At 34.6% G+C, this 21,225-nt stretch overlaps 2 protein-coding genes across 6 annotated transcripts; one reads left to right on the top strand and one right to left on the bottom strand.

Annotated features, from left to right (window-relative positions):
- Positions 1-6,683: 6,683 nt before the first annotated feature.
- Positions 6,684-19,416, bottom strand: LOC112790737 (uncharacterized). 2 transcript variants are annotated; one of them, XR_011879980.1, is made up of 6 exons: positions 19,174-19,416; positions 11,307-11,621; positions 10,302-10,377; positions 10,106-10,166; positions 9,445-9,508; positions 6,684-7,358 (listed from the first exon to the last, which is right to left on the bottom strand). XR_011879980.1 is itself a non-coding variant. In XM_025833274.3 (5 exons), exons 1-4 carry the CDS (start codon positions 19,231-19,233, stop codon positions 9,478-9,480), a joined length of 228 nt encoding a protein of 75 aa, XP_025689059.1. In that variant the 5' UTR covers positions 19,234-19,373; the 3' UTR covers positions 6,684-7,358; positions 9,445-9,477. The 2 variants fall into 2 exon arrangements, 1 of the variants encoding a protein (XP_025689059.1); XM_025833274.3 differs by lacking the exon at positions 11,307-11,621 and having other exon boundaries at positions 19,174-19,373.
- On the top strand, positions 13,196-16,943 carry LOC140183808 (uncharacterized). 4 transcript variants are annotated; one of them, XM_072233082.1, is made up of 5 exons: positions 13,196-14,043; positions 14,116-14,216; positions 14,294-14,360; positions 14,441-14,586; positions 16,749-16,943. In XM_072233082.1, the coding sequence occupies exon 1, from the start codon at positions 13,405-13,407 to the stop codon at positions 13,873-13,875; it is 471 nt and encodes a 156-aa protein (XP_072089183.1). In that variant the 5' UTR covers positions 13,196-13,404; the 3' UTR covers positions 13,876-14,043; positions 14,116-14,216; positions 14,294-14,360; positions 14,441-14,586; positions 16,749-16,943. The 4 variants fall into 4 exon arrangements, with proteins under 4 accessions (XP_072089183.1, XP_072089182.1, XP_072089184.1 ...); XM_072233081.1 differs by having other exon boundaries at positions 16,734-16,943; XM_072233083.1 differs by lacking the exon at positions 14,441-14,586 and having other exon boundaries at positions 16,734-16,943.
- Positions 19,417-21,225: the final 1,809 nt, after the last annotated feature.

The raw sequence follows: 21,225 nt of genomic DNA, 5'->3' as shown, positions 1-21,225 counted from the left end.
TGATGGAGCAAGGGAGATGGTATAGATGTTGATATTGTCTATTTTATTTAATTTATTATATAAAGAAAATTGATTTTTGAAATAATAAAATAAAATAAAATAAAAAATAAAAATAAAAATAAAATAAATAAAGAAAGAAAATTAAAAATTAAAAATTTGAAAACTTTTATGAAGATTTTCGAAAATTTGAGGAGAGAGAAAGTGGTTAGGATATTTTTGAAAAAGATATTTATATATATTTTTTTATTTTGAATTTTATGATGAAAGAGAAAAACACACAAAAGACACAAGACTTAAAATTTTTAGATCTAATGCTCCTTATTTTCGAAAATTTTGGAGGGAAAACACCAAGGAATACCAAACTTAAAAATTTTAAGATCAAAACACAAGAAAGACTCAAGAACACCTTGAAGATTCACAAGAACACCAAGAACAAAAGAAAGAACACCAAACTTAAAATTTTTAGAAAACCAAGATAAATTTTCGAAAATTAAAGAAAGATCAACAAGAAAACACCAAACTTATAGTTTGGCACAAGATTAAATCAAGAAAAATTATTTTTGAAGAAAAGATTTTAAAAAGAAGATACCCAATTGCCAAGAACATAAGCCAACGCTCTAACCAACTGAGCTAAAAATGTAACGTATTTTAAAGATGTATTATTTTTATAGATAAGAATAAATTTTTTTCAAAACTAATGTTTTGAAAAAGCACAAGAAAAACAAGAAAAGACACAGAACAAGACAAACCAAAGATCAAACAAGAAAAATTGACAAGAACAATTTGAAGATCAAGGAAGAACAAAAACATGCAATTCGAAAAATTAAAAGACAAGGAAAAACATGCAATTGACACCAAACTTAGAACAAGACACTAAACTCACGAAAATTAGAAATTGATAAAGAAAAATAATATATTTTTGAAAAATTTTTGAAAAGGGAATAAAGGACTCAGAATTTAATGACTCTATAACAACAAAAATAAATTATTCCTAATCTAAGCAACAAAATAAACCTTTAGTTGTTCAAACTCGAATAATCCCCGGCAACGGCGCCAAAAACTTGGTGCACGAATTTGCAATCCGTACAACTAACCAGCAAGTGCACTGGGTCGTCCAAGTAATACCTTACTTGAGTAAGGGTCGATCCCACGGAGATTATTGGTTTGAAGCAAGCTATGTTTATTTTATTAATCTTAGTCAGGATACCAATAAGATTATTTGGATTTAATTGTAAGAAGTAAAAGTGTTTGGAATAAGTAATTGTTACTTTATTAACGGAGGATATGTTGGAGTTTTGGAGATGCTTTGTCCTCTGAATTTCTGCAATGTAATATTCAACTCAGTTGTTTGTAAAGTTCCATCCATGGCAAGCTGTATGTAGGGTGTCACCATTATCAGTGGCTACTTCCCATCCTTTCAGTGAAAACGGTCCAGATGCTCTGTCACAGCACGGCTAATCAGCTGTTGGTTCTCGATCATGCTGGAATAGGATCCATTGATCCTTTTGCGTTTGTCATCACGCCCAGCAATCGCGAGTTTGAAGCTCGTCACAGCCATTCAATCCTTGAATCCTACTCAGAATACCACAGACAAGGTTTAGACTTTTCGGATCCTCAAGAGTGGCCGCCATCAGTTCTAGCTTATACCACGAAGATTCTGATTAAGGAAGCTAAGAGATGCTCATTCAATCTGATGTAGAACGGAGGTGTTTGTCAGGCACACGTTCATGGATTGAGGAAGGTGATGAGTGTCACGGATCATCACCTCCTTCACAATTAAGCGCGAATGAACATCTTAGATAGGAACACACACACGTTTGAATGGAGAAATAGAAACAATTGCATTAATTCATTGAGACGCTGCAGAGCTCCTCACCCCCAACAATGGAGTTTAGAGACTCATGCCGTCAAAGTGTATAAAATTCAGATCTGAAAATGTCATGAGATATAAATTAAGTCTCTAAAAGTTGTTTAAATAGTAAACTAATAACCTAGGTTTACAGAAAATGAGTAAACTATGATAGATAGTGCAGAAATCCATTTCTGAGGCCCACTTGGTGTGTGCTGGGGCTGAGACTTAAGCTTCTCATATGCCTGGGCTGTTTTGGGCGTTCAACGCCAGGTTGTAACCTGTTTCTAGCGTTGAACTCCAACTTGTAACTTGTTTCTGGCGTTGGACGCCAGACTACAACATGGAACTGGCATTGAACGCCAGTTTACGTCGTCTATCTTCACGCAAAGTATGGACTATTATATATTGCTAGAAAGCCCTGGATGTCTACTTTCCAACCCAATTGAGAAAGCGTCAATTGGACTCCTGTAGCTCCAAAAATTTCATTCCGAGTGCAGGGAGGTCAGGATCCAACAGCATCAGCAGTCCTTTTTCAGCCTAACTCAGTTTTTTGCTCAGCTCCCTCAATTTCAGCCAGAAAATACTTGAAATCACAGAAAAACACACAAACTCATAGTAAAGTCCAGAAATATGATTTTTGCCTAAAAACTAATAATATTCTACTAAAAACTAATTAAAACATGCTAAAATCTACATGAAATTACCCCCAAAAAGCGTATAAAATATCCGTTCATCAATCACTTATGTATTTTCAACGGTGGAGTTTCTACACACCATAGATTAAGGTGTGGAGCTCTACTGTTCCCCGAGTATTAATGCAAAGTACTATTGTTCTTCTATTCAATTCACGCTTATTCTTATTCTAAGATATCCATTCGCACCCAAGAACCTGATGAATGTGATGATTATGTGACACTCATCACCATTCTCACTTATGAACGTGTGCCTGACAACCACTTTCGTTCTACATGAAAATAAGCTTGAATGAATATCTCTTGGATTCCTTAATCAGAATCTTCGTGGTATAAGCTAGAATCCATTGGCAGCATTCTTGAGAATCCAAAAAGTCTAAACCTTGTCTGTGGTATTCCGAGTAGGATTCAGGGATTGAATGACTGTGACGAGCTTCAAACTCGTGACTGTAGGGCGTGGTGACAGACGCAAAAGGATAGTAAATCCTATTCCTGCATGATCGAGAACCGACAGATGATTCGCCGTGCAGTGACAGCGCACCTGGGCCATTTTCACTGAGAGAACGGATGGTTGCCATTGAAAACGGTGATCCCCCAACATACAGCTTGCCATGAAAAGGAGTAAGAATGATTGGATGAAAGCAGTAGGAAAGCAGAGATTCAGAAGGAACACAGTATCTTCATGCGCTTATCTGAAATTCCCACCAATGAATTACATAAGTATCTCTATCTTTATTTTATGCTTTATTTATCTTTATATTCGAAAACCATTATAATCATTAGAATCCGCCTGAATGAGATTTACAAGATGACCATAGCTTGCTTCATACCAATAATCTCTGTGGGATCGACCCTTACTCACGTAAGGTTTATTACTTGGACGACCCAGTGCACTTGCTGGTTAGTTGTGCGAAGTTGTGAAGAATGTGTGTGAACCATAGTATTGTGCACCAAGTTTTTGGAGCCATTGCTAGGAATTGTTCGAGTTGTGAAAAGTATGAGTCACAATTTTGCCTATCAAAGAGCTATGAGGCTCCACCTTCAGCTGGTGGGCTCGGGGGGTTTCGGGTTACTCTGTAAACAAATAAATGACAATTGAGGAGAAGTAAGATGTGTGTGGTATGATAAAATACAATGTGTGTATTCTAAATGCGTGCACAATTTAGAACACAACACATTGGTCGGGTAAAAATGATAACCATATAAGCAAAAGAAATAGCATGGTCCTCAATCAAGTGGCCTAGATTGCAAGTGAAGAAAAAGCAAAGCTTAAGGTAGAAGAAACCCTAGGTAACTACAACTAAAGTGAATTGAATGTATAAGATATTGGATATTAAAGTTGTGCAAGTGAAAGCACAAAATTAATAGAAAATGGCACAATTAAAAATAACCAATTCAATGATGAAAATCAAACTACTTATTCATCCTTAGGTGTAATGAAATAATCACATGTATAAGGTGCTTGTTACAAAAAGTGACAAGTCTTGATAAGAATCAAGTCAAGTCGACTCAAAAAAAAATGCAAAGTATTAACAAGGAACAAATACCTTGTTATGTGATTATATTCACTTAAAACCCATGATGACTAAATAGTTCAACTCAATTCACTAAGGTAAAGGTGCACAATTCACGATTAAGATGCCAAACAAAGATATAGTCTAACACATATGGTAGCTACAACACATGCATTAAACTTGCAATTCAATTAGGCAATCTAACAAAGACTCAATGCTCAGTGCACATATTCATTAAATCAAAATTCAAGCAAGAAGCAACCCAATAATCATCAAGCAAACACTTTCAATTTATTTAATTAACAAACAACTAAACAAAAACTAACATAATTACTAAAATAAAAATGAAATGCAAAGAAAACAAAGTAAAGCAAGTAGAGAAAAAGGCAAAAGCAAGAGAAGAGAGGGGTGGAAAAGAGAAGAAGAGAAGAAGTAGAGAGAAGAGGAGAAAAGAAGTGTAATGGTAGGGAAACAGGGGCGTGCGTACGCACACTAGGCGAAACAGGGGAGGTGTGCGAGCGGACACCATATGCTAGCGCTCTGGGCAGAAGAGGAATTAAGAAGTGTGCGCGCGCACAAGGGTGTGTGCACGCACAGAAGGTAAAGAAATGGAGGGTGAGTTGACACACAAGTGTGTGCGAGCGCCCTGAACAGAAAGGAGATCAAGAAGTGTGCGTGTGCACAAGTGTGTGCGCACGCACAGAACACTTTTTTTTCAAAAAAATGAAGCATCAAAGTTGCCAGCTATCACGCCGTCTGTGCGTACGCACATAGGTCCGTGCGCACGCACAAAGGAAAAAGGATGGGGATGCGGATGTACAAGGCGTGCGAACGCTCCTAACAGAAGCGGTGTAAGCTGGTGTGCGTACGCACAGATGGGTGCGCGCGCACAGAACGCGAAAATTGGGGTTGTGTGCGTACGCACAGGGGTGTGCACACGCACATGTTCTGTTTTGCTCAAAATATTTTAGTGCTCAAGGCACCAAACTTGATGTCCAAAATAGTTTTTCAACCACAAAACATATTATTCATCAAAAACTCATAATCTATACCAAAATCTAATCAATTAAGATTGAAATTAAACTATACCTAAGCTATTTACAAGAGACAAAATGCAATAAATTGAAACTATGTACAAAGAGAGGGTTAAAAAGGTGTTTCCATGGTGAGGTGTCTCCCACCTAGCACTTCTATTTAGAGTCCTTAAGTTGGACTTTATTGAGAAGCTCTAACAATACTTGGGTTTCCAAACTCTCTATTGATTGTCCCAAGCTTTGATGGAGTGTCCCACAAACCATGAGCTTCCAACAAGAAGAACAAAAAGCAAACAAGAAAAACATACTCACAATATCAACATATTCACAATATCAAACAAAAAACAAGATACTCACATACTAACATATTCACAATAGCTAAAAACAAGCAAGCAACATATGTACAATCAACCAAAAATAAGCTATTTACATATTAACATATTTACAATAGCCAAAAATATACACCATTGTAACTCTCCGGCAACGATGCCAAATTTGACAAGAGAACTATTGTATAGTTTGGAATCAATCAAAACAAGAATCAATTCGTTGGTAGCATAGTCCAAACAACAATGAATTCTCTTAATCAAATGTTTACAAATTCTAATTAACCGATAGTATTAAACCTCGGGTCGTTTTCCCTAGGAGTTACAATGAAATGTACATTTATTGGCAATGAGAGAGCATGGAAAATTGAGAAAGCAAGAGAAGCAAGAAATGTAAATAGCAAGAAATTAAATAAGCATGCAAAGAATTAAAAGAAAGCAATTAAAAGCAATGAAAATGGAAATTAAATACTAAAAATAACTCTTGGTGATAATTGGATAATTTAGGATTCCTATCATAGTTATGGACCACAAACATGGCAATTGTGTGGAATCAATCCAAATTAGTCAATCCTCCTTAAGAATTGGTCAAAAGGGCATAATTGGTCTCAATCCATAAGTCCTAGTCAACTCACTAATTACTTAGTGAAAGACTAGCGTCAATGGAAACCAAACCAATTAGCCATTCCCACACAATGCGGGATAGATATCCACAACTCAATTCCACCCAAACACTCAACTTCTCAACCAAGAGTGCAAAAACTAAACATGCAAGAAATTAGACATCAAAGCAATAAAAGGCAAAAGCAATAAAATGCATGGAAAGGAAACTTCAAGTGCAAGAAACCTCTTGGCAAGTAATTGAGAGCTAAGGTTACCTATCCTAGACATTGACCACAAACATATGATGATTATGAAGAGTTAATCCTACTCAGTCAACCCTAATATCGAAGATAAGTCAAGTAGGCATAGTTAATTTCAATCCCTGAGTCCTATGTCAACACTAAAGGGTCACATAGTGCCAAGCGAAACCAAATCAACTAACTACTCTAATGTATCAAACAAGAATGGACATCAATGACTCAAGGATCACCAAAGTCAACAATTTCAAGCCAAGAGTGTAGAAAAACTAAGTGAAAACTAAGCCAAGCATTTTATCAAACACTTGGTGTGCATGAGAATAAAATAATATTAAATTGCAATAAAATAAATTCTAAAGCTACAAAAGCAAGAAAATAGCAATAACAACTAAAGAAAGCAATAAATGACATGGAAACATAAATTTGCATTAATTAGAATTAAAATAACAAAAGTGTTCATAACATGAAAATTGACATAAAAGAGAAAATAACAAAAGAGATGAAGAAGATAAAGACAAGAAAGCATATAAACATAAATGAAACTACACTAAAACAAGAATTAAAGTGCTGAAATTAAAAGGAAACTAAGCTTAAAACCCTAATTCTAGAGAGAGGGAGAGCTTCTCTCTCTAGAAACTAAGAGAAAACATCATAAAAGCTAAACCTAATTGTCCCCCTTCATCCTTCTTTAATTTGACCTTAAATAGCTTCAAAAAATGAGTTGGATTGGGTTTTTGGGGCTCAGAAATCACTGCCAGTGAGTTGCCATTAATGAGGTCACGTGCAGGGACCTATGCGGACGCACAGACGTGTGCGTCCGCACACATGCTGAATCCCGACTTGTGCGTATGCACACCTAGACTTATGTCCACTATAGCAAATTGCATATAATTTTGAAGCCCCAGATGTTAGCTTTTCAATGCCGCTAAAACTGCCTCATTTGGACCTCTGTAACTCAAGTTATGACCAATTTAGTACAGAGCGGTCAGGGTTGGCAGCTTTCCAAATCCTTCATTTCTTGCATCTTCCCTTTTGCATGCTCTTTTCCTTACTTCTTCAACCCATACTTGCCTTGGAAACCTGAAAATCACATAACAAATACATCAAGGTACCAAATGGGATTAAAGTGAATAAAATTGACTAAATTGAGCACAAAAGAGCTTGTTTTCACTTTCAAGCACAATTTAGGAAGAAATTTCAAAAGCATGCTATTTAGGTGAATAAATGTAGGTTTATGTAATGGAATCAACTCAAATCAAACCAAAATATATCGTAAAATATTAATTCATCAACACTACAAGAAAAATCCCCATTCAGGTACACTTGAAAAGTGTAGCCAAAAGTAAAAAAAAAATGATGCCTTAGGCTAAGGCTACGATTTTTGGGCTACGGAGATACTTTTGTGGGTGATGCCTATACAAGTGTTGCCTATTCTCAAAGGCTATGCTTTTCTTTATCAACAGCTACGCTTCTGGACTTTGAGAATAGGGTGCACTTTTTATTTAAGTGATGCTGTTCAGGATCAAAGGCTACGCTTTTCAGCACTAATGGTTACCAGAATTCAAAAGAATAGGCTACACTTTTCAGGGCTACTGCATCACTTTATAAATGTAACAGATAATATACCTGTAGCTACTATGATCTATATAAGTACAACCTTTTATCCCTCAATTTATATATATATATATAAACAGAAATTTCTAATAAACTTTTTATATCAATTTTTTTAATTTATATATATATATAGGTTTCATGCACGTTAATGGAGGCAAGTTGTATACCATCAACATAACGAGCCACGTGCTCCATGAAATATTCATGCTACGAAATGGGTTGAACCCATCACTTGACAAGCCTAGTTTAATATTGCGTGATTCTTTTACAAAATCTTCATCCATTTCATCAAAGTTCTTCCATGCCAGGCCACCAGTAGGATGCTTTAATGTCCCATCTTTAACACGCTCCTCATCATGCCACCTCAGACTAGCTGCCGTTTTTTAGCACATTAATAATCTCTAAAGTCTTGGAATTATAGAAAAGTATCTCAGAGTCTTTGCAGGAATAGGACGACCTTTCTTGTGAGGTTGGTTCTCGCTATTATCACTAGAATTTTCAGTATATTGAGATGTTCCACACACACGACATTATGTTTCATCCTTTAGATCTTTCTTATATAGGAGGCAATCATTAGGACAAGCATCGATTTTCTTATAATCCAAACCTAAATCTCTTATCATAGACTTTGTCTTATGGAACGATGAAAGTATGTTAATGTCAGGCATTGCCTCTTTCAATAGCTCAAGAAGGGAAGTGAAGGAGGAAATGCTCCAACCGTGCAAACACTTTAACAAATACAGACGGATGGTAAAAGATAATATAGAAAATTTCTTGCAACCCGGGTATACTCTTGACTTGCCCCATCTAATAAATTGTAAAACTTTTTAGCCTCTTCATTTTGACCTACAGTAACACTCTCAGCGTGAGGTACATCTCCAAATGCATCATTAAGCAGTTCTTTGATGTCATCGTGTACACCTTCTTCATCATCCATGTCCTCATCAACCACCATCAGGATTGTCCATTCCCCATGATTAATCCATGTTTTATACCCTTAACAAATTCGTCGGCTACTAAATGGTCGAATACCACATGTCTTCTACACCGCTCCATGTTACAACACCTCTTACAAGGACATTGAATTTGTTGTCTGTCTGGTTCTCCCTCAGAGTATGCAAACTCTAAGAAACTAATAACACCATCGATATACTCTTCGCTATACCTCGGTAGATCCATCTAATCCCTCGGCATATCATAAAATCTAATCGATAATTATTAAATTTTTTAGGAGAAAAATTTATAAGGGGTCATAAAGTGAAGATAACAAGAGTAGAGGAGGAAGGCTGTTATGAAATATAAGGGGAATGGGCTATGAAACAGACTTTCATAGCCTTGTAGTTAGGTTGGGAAATAGTTCCTAGTCTTAGAAGTAATTCTCTAAACATTTTACTAGAAACTCGCTGAAGCAAAACAAATAAAGGAAAACAAAGAATTTATAGTACATAAATAATAAGTTAAATTGCAACTTCAAAACTAATAAAACAATCAAGGTGGACCTACACATGAATTAATAGCATAATAATAAAGTGAAAAAAAGTATGCATTATACCTTTCCACGACATGATCAACGTTTTGACAAAATTCACTTGGGAGCTTTAACTAAAAACTTCAATCTGTTGTTACCAAGAAAAATTATAAGAGATTAGACTATAATCATATTTAGTCTTGATTTATTTTCATAAATTCTAAACTGATATAATTAAAATGTAAGAAAAAAAAAGTAAAAAAATCCTACATAGAATAAGAAAAATTATGATTAATTACATAGATATTTTTGTGATTATAATTAAATGGATATTATCAACATTTTTGTTATTCATATATAGTATTTGCCTAAGACAAAGGGTTAAAAATGCATAAGATAAGCATAAAATAAATATTATGTGCTAAATTTCAGTAACTGAAAGAAAGAGACTAGATGGGTGAATTTTGTGAGTAGCAAGTTTCTTTTGTTAAAGTAAAACAGAATCCTCACGAATTGTGATGACCAACACAAGATAAAATGGGCGCTTAGCTTCGCATCATGAAAAATGCGTGAACCAAAGTTTGGAGATTTTGTAATCTAATATAATCTTTCATGCAAAATCAGTAGCTCGTAGAGAATACTAGGATGTGTTGGAAATGATACTACACATAATCACAAATAAAGAGAAAAATGCAGTAATGGCGTCCTTCCTCTAAGGTAAGAAAGAAATGCATGAAAAGAATACCTTGATTCCTGTGACAAGAATCTGTTGCTCAGTGGCTTGTTCAACAAAAGTAGGAGCTTCTCTGTGAATGGGAAAGTAATGCTCAGTTTCTATAATTGTTCACAAAAGAACCATCAATTGTAAACATCCCAAGGAAACAATGGATGAAAGATTTTCTCTATCACTAAGGTGTGAAAAGGCTTTATTATGTTCTTACTTAGATCACTCTTCTCATCAATAGGCTCCCCAATGACATTGATAATACGTCCAAAGGTTGCCCTGCCAACAGGAACCTGAAAGGCAAGCGGCGGTATAAGACATCAATAAATAGGATTAATAAAAGTCATTGAAAAGATCAACAAATAATGTCCCATATATGGCTTAATAATCAGATTAGATAACTGTACAAATGTATTTTGACAAATCAAATTCATGAATTTCACAACACCTATCAACCTAAAAAACAAACTTTGGTTCCATCTACTTACTAATTATCTGATTCGTCCAAATTTCTAATAATCATCAAAAGGATTTTTAACTTTTAAGCAACCAGAAATAAATCTTTACACATAGAATCAGAGTCTCAAATCCACAGTATACACAACCCACAAAACCTATATATAAACGATATCATTTATCAAAATCATACATTTAAATCTGCACACCGACACACCAGCCAGTCAGATTTCCAACTTTAATCATATAAAGGGGGCAAAAAAATTAAAATGATAAAATAAAAATCTATAGTTGCAGCCCGCGCGTAGCTTCCTTAATCATATATTCCATCAAAGGAATAATTCCATGCACGTTGCAAGAAAATTAAAATGAATTTTATTAGAATTAATTCAAAATTAAAAATGTTTACTGGGTGAGCCTAAAAAATTGTCTCCAGAACAAGAGCAGATACATGAACAGGTCAATTAATTTATATATTGTAGTTGGAAAATTGTTTTGCCACCAAAAAACGAAGAAACAAAAAAAAAACAAAAAAAAAAAATAAAAAAGTAGCTGAAATAATCGCAAGCTAAGACAACAGAAGAATGGACCTAGGGTTTGTGGTGAACGAATCTAGAAGAATGAGTTCTTCTACGCCGCAACAATAGCATGCATGTTCATCAATTCATGAGTTCACAGATTATTGTATCGAACCCCCAAATTGAAACCCTAAAATCGGAACCCTAACCTCTCAAATTTCAGAAACCAAATAAAGGTGGATGCATACCTTCTCGACGATGGTGAGCAAATGAAGAGATTCTTTCAGTTAAGCGCAGCGTCTTCCTGATGTGAGCACACAGCAAAGAGAAGCGACGGTACGGTGAAGATGAGTGACGGCATGGTGGGTGGTGAAGATGAGTGAGTACAGAGTCTTCCTGGAGGTGAGGATGAGTGAGTGGTAACGCCGTGAGTGGTGAGTGGTGATGGCGGACCCTTTCTCTGATTTGGGGTTATGAGTGGCGTGAAGAAGAAGGGAAGAGCTAACAAGGGTGAGTGTTACATTTCATTTGATTTGGCTAAGTATTTAAACGAATATCATTTGCTGTAAAGTGAAAAAAAATTACTAAGTGTTAGACATTTGAACTGAGATACATTAGGCAATGCTTTTAATGCGTACCTGAAACTTGATAAAAAGGTTACTCTTTAAAAGCGCACCCTTTGGTATAAAAAGTGAACCCATAGCTCTTAAGATAAGGCTACACTTTATAAGTGATATTTATAATATCTAAGGAGACACTTTAGTTAACCTTCTCCTATGATTTTACACTTGTTAACTCAACTTGACTTAGTTCCAAACTACTGCCTTGCTTATCCTTTTTGTGTTCCTATCAGTCATCTCTAATTCAGGAGTCATCCTTGAGGTTGTTAAACTAAATTCCTTTCCAATACTCTTCATCGATTGTACATCCTTGTTTACTTGTAGATTCAGTAGTTCTTTTAGAACTCTTGTGGAGATTACCCTTGTCGTTTTTCCTTCTTTTTCAAAGTCTTTTATCTTTCTGAGTAAACTCGAGAATTGTTTCGATGTCACGTGCGGTCTTTAAGTATAGTAATGTGATGCGTTAGTTCCTTAAGATCTGTTTGTGGATACGGAAGGTGAAGCGGCAAGTGTGCAACGTTATGAGAAGTTGTGGAAGTTTTGCTTCTCGTGGAAGAGTCTGCGGATGTTAGATGTGTGACCGGTTATGGGGTTGTGAAGTGATTGATGGAGTTGGGAAGTTGAAGCTTCGAATGGGTCAGAGATTTGTGAGGGGACGCTATATCCGTTATTTTAATACCAACTTATCTTGTAGCCTTTTTTCCACATTAACTCTAGCTCTGCTTTGTGAACACCTATCTTAACTTGCACATATTTTGTTCCTCCAAGCTTTTGTAGAATTTTGAAACCATATGACCTATTTGTATTGAGCCTATCTTGTATCTTTCACCTTACACTATACTTTACCATTATATTTAAATCTTATGGTTATCCGGTATTTGAAATTATATATATATATATATATATATATGTGTGATTTCTTACTTTCTTAAAAAGTATTTAAAAAGTAAAGTGCTAAGTCTATGTATTATCTTATGTATTACTTTAATTTTCGATTACGAAAATTTTTATAAGGTGGGTGAGATGTAAGATGCAAGATTTTTGAAAAGTCTTATTTTGAACTAATCTCGAACCATATATTTATTTACAGTTTTATTTTCAAAAAATTATTTTATTGAAAATAATTAAAGGCAGTTTTGATTAATTGAATTTGAGATAAATTAAGATTTTTATCCAAATTCTATAGTTATAGATTATTTTACTATTTACAATTTAAAGTTTTAGAAATTCGAAAATAAGGAGGTTTGACTATTTAAATTTGAATTTCATCTAATTTTAGAATTATTGAGTTATTTTATGTATTTAAATTGTAAAGTTAGTAGTTATGAAATAATAAGAATTTTACATGGTTTAATTTTAGATCAATTATATTTATATCATTCAGTACTTTAAGTTTTAAGAATAAAAAAAATTAATAATATTACTATGTATTTTCGATTAGAAAAATTGATTAAAATCAATTAATATTTTTATACTACAAATAATATTTTAAAGTAATTTTAGAGATTTAATTAGTTTTTCAAATATCAATACTCTATACTCCAATTTTATTAAAATTTCCAAACTATCCCTATACCTAATTTTTACCACAACCCTAACCATGAAAAACCCTAACCAATGACCCGGTTTCCTTCTTCCCCACACCCCAGCAGCAACCGAAATCCCTTCTCCCCCCTTCCCCTTCAACAACACAATACACACACTCTAAAACAAAAAGGAAGAAGAAATGGAAATAAGGAAAGGGGTGAGAGCAGAGGGGGATCCGAGAGAGAGGAGTGGAGCTGCGTTGGGAGAAGAGAGGGCGGAGACTGCGCCGCGCGCCGGGCTCCACCATCGACGCCGCATCGCCGCCGGAACCGTGCGAAGGACAGGGAAAGATCACCACGTTGCTGTCCGTGCCGCCATCACGCGCCACCGCCGTCGAGCCTTATCGCCGCCGTTGCTAACAGAAGAAGAAGGAGATATCGGGGAGAGAGGGGAACGTTGCACCGGCGTGCTGGACTCCACCGCCGCCATCGGATCGTCGCCACTGGTCCACCTGAAGCTGCGACACGGAGAGAGGAGGGTTCGCGAGTGGGAAAGGGCTGAGGGCCTGAAACCGCCGCGCCTAGCCACGCCTGTGAAGCCACCGTCGTCGTCCAAGCTCGCCACCGCCAGTCGCGCCGTCGCCATCTCTGCCCAGCGCCACCGCGGATGAGGGGTCGCCGAGAAACGCCACCGCTGCTGCTGCTGGGAACCGCCACTGAAGACGCCGGAAGTTGCCGCCGCTGTTCTGCCCCACCGAATGGCACTGGAAAACTGCTGCTGCCTCGCCAGAGTTCTGGCCGCCGGAGAACCTCGCCGCCATCGTCGGAAAATCTTGCCGGTAAGGGTTTTTAAGTTGGCTTTCATTCCTTTTGAGTTTCGGAAGCTTTTCATCGCTGTCTGTCTGTTACAGTCGCCGTCGCCAGAGTTCTGATCTAACTGCCGCTCGAGGTGGTTGCCGGGGCTGCCGGCAAACTGGTTCAGCTATCGCCGCTGTTTCGTTTTCTTAGTTTGGTAAGTATGTGTTTCAAAAACCACTGCTTTAGTGTTCGGTTATGTTTGATTAAGGACCTTGAGTTTTGGTAACGTAGGTTGGGCTCTGATGATGGCGTGTCGCATAAGTGTTGCTGTGACTGCTGTGTCGTTCCTTTTATTTCAGTAAGTGTCTCTATCTTGGAACCTTCGCCTTTAGCTTTCAGTTATGAGTTTTGAGATTTTTCGCGATATTGATGTGTTAGGAATTAGTATCCGAGCTTATATGTGGCGTTGAGTCTGTTTCTGCTATTGAGAAAAACAAGCGAAGCTGGAATTTTGGTTGTTGGTTTCGTGTCGAGGAGAAAGACTTTCCTGTGGCGCGTTTGGTTTATGTATTCGACGTGTCGAGGTAGGGGCTTTTTGTACAAACTGATTTATTTTAAATTGGAAATTGTTATAAATAGATATGCTGTGTAAAACATGTTCCCCTGATTATGTGAGTCTTATGAATTGTCTGATTTGATCCTGAATGAATATGGTTGTCTGTTTGATTGAGATAATGTCTGCTTTGATAAATTGGAGATGTCTGAATTTGGTTGAATTGAAATGCTTTTTGATAATCTGAAAGTTTGAGTTTTTGGTTTTATTGGAAATTGATTTGGTCTTGAACCTGTTGGAAAGAGTGGAGGATTGGTTTGGTTGGGACCCGGACAGGGTGGCAAAGTCCAAGTTTTAGGGGAGATGTTGCCGAAATTTTTATAAAATCTGAGATTTTAATTGGAACGTTATTTTGAAAATAATGAATTTTGCTTTGAATTAGATGTTTGATAAATAAATTATGTTTGAACTTACCTTATTAAGAAAATTTTTATATTTTGGATGTAAGTATTAAGAAAGGAATTATGTCTTAAAAATCAATTTAAATATGAAAATTTTTATGTTTTGGAATTTGATTTAAGTAAATAAATTTGAAGGAGTTTTAATGGAGTTCGATTAACTAATTTCACTTTACAACATTTTAAGAAAAGGTTGAAGTATTTTCTGAAACTTTGATTTAGTAGGACTTAAACACTTTCCGAGTCTTTGGAAACCAATTTAAGAATGAAACTAAAAATTGGTGTTTGGTTTAAATGATTTGGTTTTGGTTAAGTTAGTGGTTTTGAAATGGGTTCGGAATATTCGGATATATGACTTGATTTTGGTTTAAATTCTACTTTTTATTATTCAAATCAAGAAGGTTTCGGATGTTTTCTATGAATTTAAGAAATGAGTTAGGTTATTCTCCCTTGAAATCTTGAGACTCTGCTAAGGAATTTTTACGACCAGACCTTGAATTGAGAAATGAATGATTTAGTCTTTCAAAGAGATTTTGAATTTGGCAGAGTTTTGTGTTTGTTTGGAAGTGTTGAAAAGATGTGGAAAGTGGCTCCGTTTTGAAAAGTGATTCTTGGCAAGATGTGAACGGAATTTGAAAGAAAATGGGTCAAGAATGAATTTGAAATAAGTTATTGAGCTTGTTTGATTATGGATGTTCTCAAGATTGATGAGTTATGTTTTGGTAGGCATAAGGGTTGGGTTCGTCCCGCTTATGCTGAGATGAGATTTTGATAAGTCACTGGCACCGGGCAAGGATGGCGGTTTAATCCCGCTCGTCGAGGGTGCAGCGCCCGCATAAGGACGGTGGTTAATCCCGCTTACAGGGGAGGCAAGGACGGTGGTTTGGTCCTATTTGCGTGTTCCGGGCAAGGGCGAAGGTTTAATCTTGCTTGTCTGTGGGACCTACGGGTAAGGACGGTAGTTGGATCCCGCTTATCCGAGTCGGGTTTGGGAATGTAACCGACGCATGAGCTCATAGCCAATAGGACAGGCATGCATCATATATATTTATGTGACATTGATTGGGTGTGCATATTGTAATTGGTTTGCCTATGTGAATACTTATGATAACTGCTAACTGCTATAATTGTTGTAATTGCTATTAATTGTGTTTGCACTACATTATTTGTGATTATGTTTGATTGATTGGTTGTGATGAATTGGTTGATGATTAAGTTGTTTGGGCCGGGGGCCGTGTTGGATTGGATGGGCTTGAGGCCGTGATTGGTATATTGAGTTCTAGTTTTATATAAAGTATCTGAGCGGTTCAGTATAGACTTAATGAACCTATGTTTGGAACGGGTTGGTCATTTATACCGCGTAGGTAACTGCTTTCATGGTTGCGGTTTAGGAAAGTATGAAAAATCAAACTCTTACAGTATAGACTTAATTGAATCTATGCTTGGAACATATTGGTCATTCATACTGTCTAGGAAAAACTTTTCAGATTTTACAAGAAAGGGAAAAGGGTTTGTTTTGAATTATTTGAGAAATTTACCAAATCTTCAAAAAGGAATTTTCAGGATTTCTAATGTGTACCCAAGGTTTTTGGAAGGACTCATAAGACGAGCACTGATCACTGTATTCTAAGAATAATTTTATTTTACGTATCTTGTTATAGCAATTTCTGTAAATCCTACAGTGAGAACAAGCGAGGACGACGTTCTCACTCCACTACAGGTTATTCCTTTTCAGGATATGGACAACGAAGCTTCAGAAGAGTTATATTTCTTTTTCTGTTTATTCGTTATTTTTGTATCATTTTAGCTTTTATTTTTCCCTCGCTTTTTTTTTATTAAGTTTGTAAGAGGGATAGATAATTATGATATGTATGTTTACATTTTTAACGAAAAAATGTTTAGGAATGGTTATGCGGTTTTAAGTTTTAAACAGGCTCATATTTTAGTATTAAATATTAGAAGAGTCATCGTAATGCTCGAGCTATCAGAGTGTCGCAGCTTCCGGAAGCGTGACATTTGATAGTTAGGGTGTTACATGATTAAATTGTTTTGGTTTGCCTATCTGATAAGTTCTGCTTAACTGGTAACTGTGATATTTGTTGTAACTGTTATTTAAGTGTGTTTGCCTTGTATTTATTTGTGCTTGTGACTGATTTCTGTTTTAAGTAGTGGTGATGAGTTTTGTTGGGCCGGTGGCCGAGATTTAATTGTATATTGGGCCGGAGGCCGTGATTGGTGAGTTTGGGATGATTGATCCCTTGGTATTTACATTGAATATTATGTCTATTTATAAAGAATGGAATTTTTACGAAATCGAAATATGAATGTTGGAATTTCGAATTTAATTATATGTCAATGTTTGAATAGATTCATAAGACAATGATAACTTCTAAGCTTGAACATAGTTTTCGTCAAAAATATCTTCTTATAACAATTCTTAAAACCCTCTACTAAGAACCCTTTCGAGAATGATGTTCTCACCCCCTACAGTTTTTTCTGTTTTCAAGATATGGATACAAAAGTCATGAAGAGTTTACTTAGTTGTTATTTTCACGATGTTTTGTATTGCTTAAATTATTATTTATTATTTATTATTCCCTCGCTTTTATATTTATAAATCTTGTAAGAGGGATAGGGCTTAAAAGTTATTACTGTATATATATATAAGTACTGTATTTGGTTTGTATGTATGTGCACGTCTCTAACTAAAAAATCTTTCTTTGCGAGTTATACGCTTTAAGTTTTAAATAGACTTCTATTTTAGTATTAAATATTTTAAGAGTTGTCGTAATACCCGATCTATCAGAGTCCTGCAACCGGAAGTGTAGTATTCTGATAGCTAGGTGTTACAGAGTGTGCTTCTTATAAAGGATGTGGTAACCGCACTGGATGACATTACTGTATTTTAGTGTGTTCTCCATCCCATAATCACCGCAAATGTAGTTCACCGGCTCAGTCTGAGGATCCATCTTTTCTTTTTCTATGATTTAAGGTTTGAAACACTATTTCAGGTTTTCCACTTCGGCTTTAGTTGCAACTGCGTCTGCCTTACCCCTTCTCAATTTGCGCAATTTTATACAAAGTCTTTATTTGGACCTTCAGATAATTATAAGGGACCCAAAATGGATCTTACTTCTATTTTCTTTATGGACTCAATTTTGGTCGCAACAAAAATAAATATAAGTAATACCAATATATATATATATATATATATATATATATGAGTTGAATTTTAATGCATTGACAATGTAAAACGCTTTATACGGTCGTGCATCAAAATTAAATTATATATATATAGCCAATACAGATAATACACTAAGGCTTGGTTTAGTAAAACTTTTTGAAGAGGTACTTGTGTTTTTCAAAAGCATAAGCACCTCATTATGCGTTAGGTAAATCAAAATGTTAATATGTTTATGCTTGCAGCTTTTAAAAGTTAAGGGTACTTTTGAAAGCACCTACGAAGGAGTTTTTTAAAGTTGGCTTGTGCTTATCAAAATTAAAAAGTCCAATACAACCTATACATTAATTAATATTCAAATTTAATTCTTACATTAATATAAATTATAGTATTTTTAAATTTTAAAAAACTACTTTACCAAATGCACTTGTTATTCCTTATGCTTATTAAAAGCTATTTTAATTTATTTACCAAATACAAATACTATGATTTTTAAAAAAGTAGCTTTTAAAAGTTAACTTTTATAAGCTATTTTTTTAACTTTTGAATTATGAAAAAGTCTTATTATTCCCTGTTTGGGACTATTTTTGAAAAATATTTTTAACTTGAGAATTTAATTTAGAGCTTTTAAAAAAGTAAAAAATATGACTTCTTTCATTCTCAAAACTTATTTTATCATTCATCAAATAAGAATCCTTTGGCTAATTGTTAGAAAGAAGTCCACATTTGGTTAAATCTATCATTATGAAGACAGCACTTAAACTTATTTTACCATTATGAAGACAGCACTTAAACTTATATATACATAAAAGTATGAAATAGATGAGCAAGCTAACAACGGAGTCCGATTTTGTTTGGTTTCTTCAGCGAGTTTCACACTGGACAATTGTAATCATAACAAATGAACTGGTAAATGTATAAGAGAATGCAATAAATGAAAGCAGTAACCTTCAACAAGTGATAAAAAAGGGGTGCTTACTATGACGAGTGCGCTTCTTGTAAAGGATGTGATATCCGCACTCACGGCACTGGATGACATTACTGCATTTCAGTGTGTTCTCCATCCCATAATCACCACAAATGTAATTCATCGGCTCAGCCTGAGGATCCATCCTTTCTTTTTCTAGGGATTAAGGTCTGAAACACTGTTTCAGGTTTTCTACTTCGGCTTTAGCGGCAACTGCGTCTGCCTTACCCCTTCTCAATTTGCGCAATTTTATATACAGTCTTTATTTGGGTTTTCAGATAATTATAATGGGCCCAAAATGAATCTTACTTCGATTTTCTTTATGGACCCAACTTTGGTCAGACCAAAAACAAATATAAGTAATTCCAATATATATGAGTTGAATTTTAATGCATTAACATTGTAAAACATTTATATGATTGTGAAATCACATCCGTTATTTTAGATGACTATTCACGCAGTCAATTTAAAAGATAATTATTTTTACTGATGTGGCGTTACATAATTAGATGTACGTGTAAAACTACTTTACACTAATAGTGCATTAGAATTAAATTATATATATATATATATATATATATATATATATATATATATATATATATATATATATAGCCAATACAGGTAATACACTAAGGTTTGGTTTAGTAAAATTTTTTAAAGAGGTACTTGTACTTTTCAAAAGCATAAGTACCTCATTATGCGTTTGATAAATCAAAATGTTCATGTGTTTGTGCTTGCATCTTTTAAAAGTTAAAGGTACTTTTGAAAGCATCTAGCCACCTACCATGGAGTTTTTTAAAGTTGACTTGTGCTTATCAAAATTAAAAACTTTAATGCAACCTCATACATTAGTTAATATTCAAATTTAATTCTTACCTTAATATTTATTATAATATTTTTAAATTTTAAAAGTTACTTTACCAAATGCACTCGTTATTCTTTATGCTTATTAAAAGCTATTTTTAATTTGATTTACGAAATACAGATATTATAACTTTCTAAGATGCTAGCTTTTAAAAGTTTACTTTTTTAAGTTACTTTTGAAAGGTAAAAATTTTACCAAACTAAGAACCCGCTTGAAAAGAAGAAAAAACTACATATATATATGGTTTTGTACTATATATATACTTTTGAATTATGAAAATTCATATTATACGTGTTTGGTACTATTTTTGAAAAATATTTTTAATTTTTTGAGAAGTTAGTTCATAACTTTTGAAGAAATAGAAAAATATGACTTCTTTCATTCACAAAAAGTTATTTTATCATTTTCATTAAAAAAATTTGACTTCAAAATAAAAGAGATCATTGTGTTACTTTCATTCTTGGCCCTGTAAAAATGTTTCTGGTTCTGTCGGAAATACGGGCCCTCCACCACCATTTTTACGCAATGTTGCATCTACTAGAGATGCAATATTCTATCTGATGAAAGTAATGGCCATTCACCATTATTTTTACGTAATATTTTATCTGTTGGAAATACTGACCCTTCATTACTATTTTCACATAATGTTCCATCTTACCATTTCAGGTATTTTTTATCATTTTATCACTCTATTTTAATTATTAAATTTGTATTTAACATTGTGTGTGGTATAAAATCTTAATTTCAATTTTCTTTTTTTTTCCACATGTGGTTTTGTTTTTATATAGTTTGCTATGTTTTTATAGTTGTCTCCGCAAGTTCTTGACCCTAATAAAGGAGAAGGTAGTTCTAATAGGAGTAGCAAAAATAAAAAATAACAACAAAATATACCGAACACATATTTTAAATTTGTTTTCTATTTTCACCTACTGTATTATACACAATAAAAACACCAATAAAATAATCGATTGTAATTTTAATGATTAGATTATGTAAAATCAATATTCAATTTTAAAAGATATTTGCTATCATTGTTATTTTAATATCTATTCTTTTGTGTAAAAAAATTATATTTATTAAGTCATTTATGCAAACGATATAACTTTAAAATAAGTATTTTTATAACTAAAATTTAAATATAAAATAATTTATTTATAATTTATTCGAATGAGTGAAGTCAGGTTGAATACCGCATA

Source organism: Arachis hypogaea, chromosome 3 (genome assembly GCF_003086295.3).
Source record: "Arachis hypogaea cultivar Tifrunner chromosome 3, arahy.Tifrunner.gnm2.J5K5, whole genome shotgun sequence".
Classification (NCBI taxonomy): Eukaryota; Viridiplantae; Streptophyta; class Magnoliopsida; order Fabales; family Fabaceae; genus Arachis; species Arachis hypogaea.
The sequence above is the reverse complement of the archived record's forward strand: the minus strand, read 5'-3'. Positions and strand labels throughout refer to the sequence as shown.

What these genes read in the sequence shown, in the direction of transcription:
- LOC140183808 (XM_072233083.1), top strand. Translation starts at nt 13,405, where the DNA reads ATGGAAATAAGGAAAGGGGTGAGAGCAGAGGGGGATCCGAGAGAGAGG.
- LOC112790737 (XM_025833274.3), bottom strand. Translation starts at nt 19,233, where the DNA reads ATGTCATCCAGTGCCGTGAGTGCGGATATCACATCCTTTACAAGAAGC. An exon ending in CAAGAAGCGCACTCGTCATA is followed by an intron (nt 10,378 to 19,173) that starts GTAAGCACCCCT and finishes CTTGCCTTTCAG; the next exon opens with GTTCCTGTTGGCAGGGCAAC. An exon ending in TTCTTGTCACAGGAATCAAG is followed by an intron (nt 9,509 to 10,105) that starts GTATTCTTTTCA and finishes TGGTAACAACAG; the next exon opens with ATTGAAGTTTTTAGTTAAAG.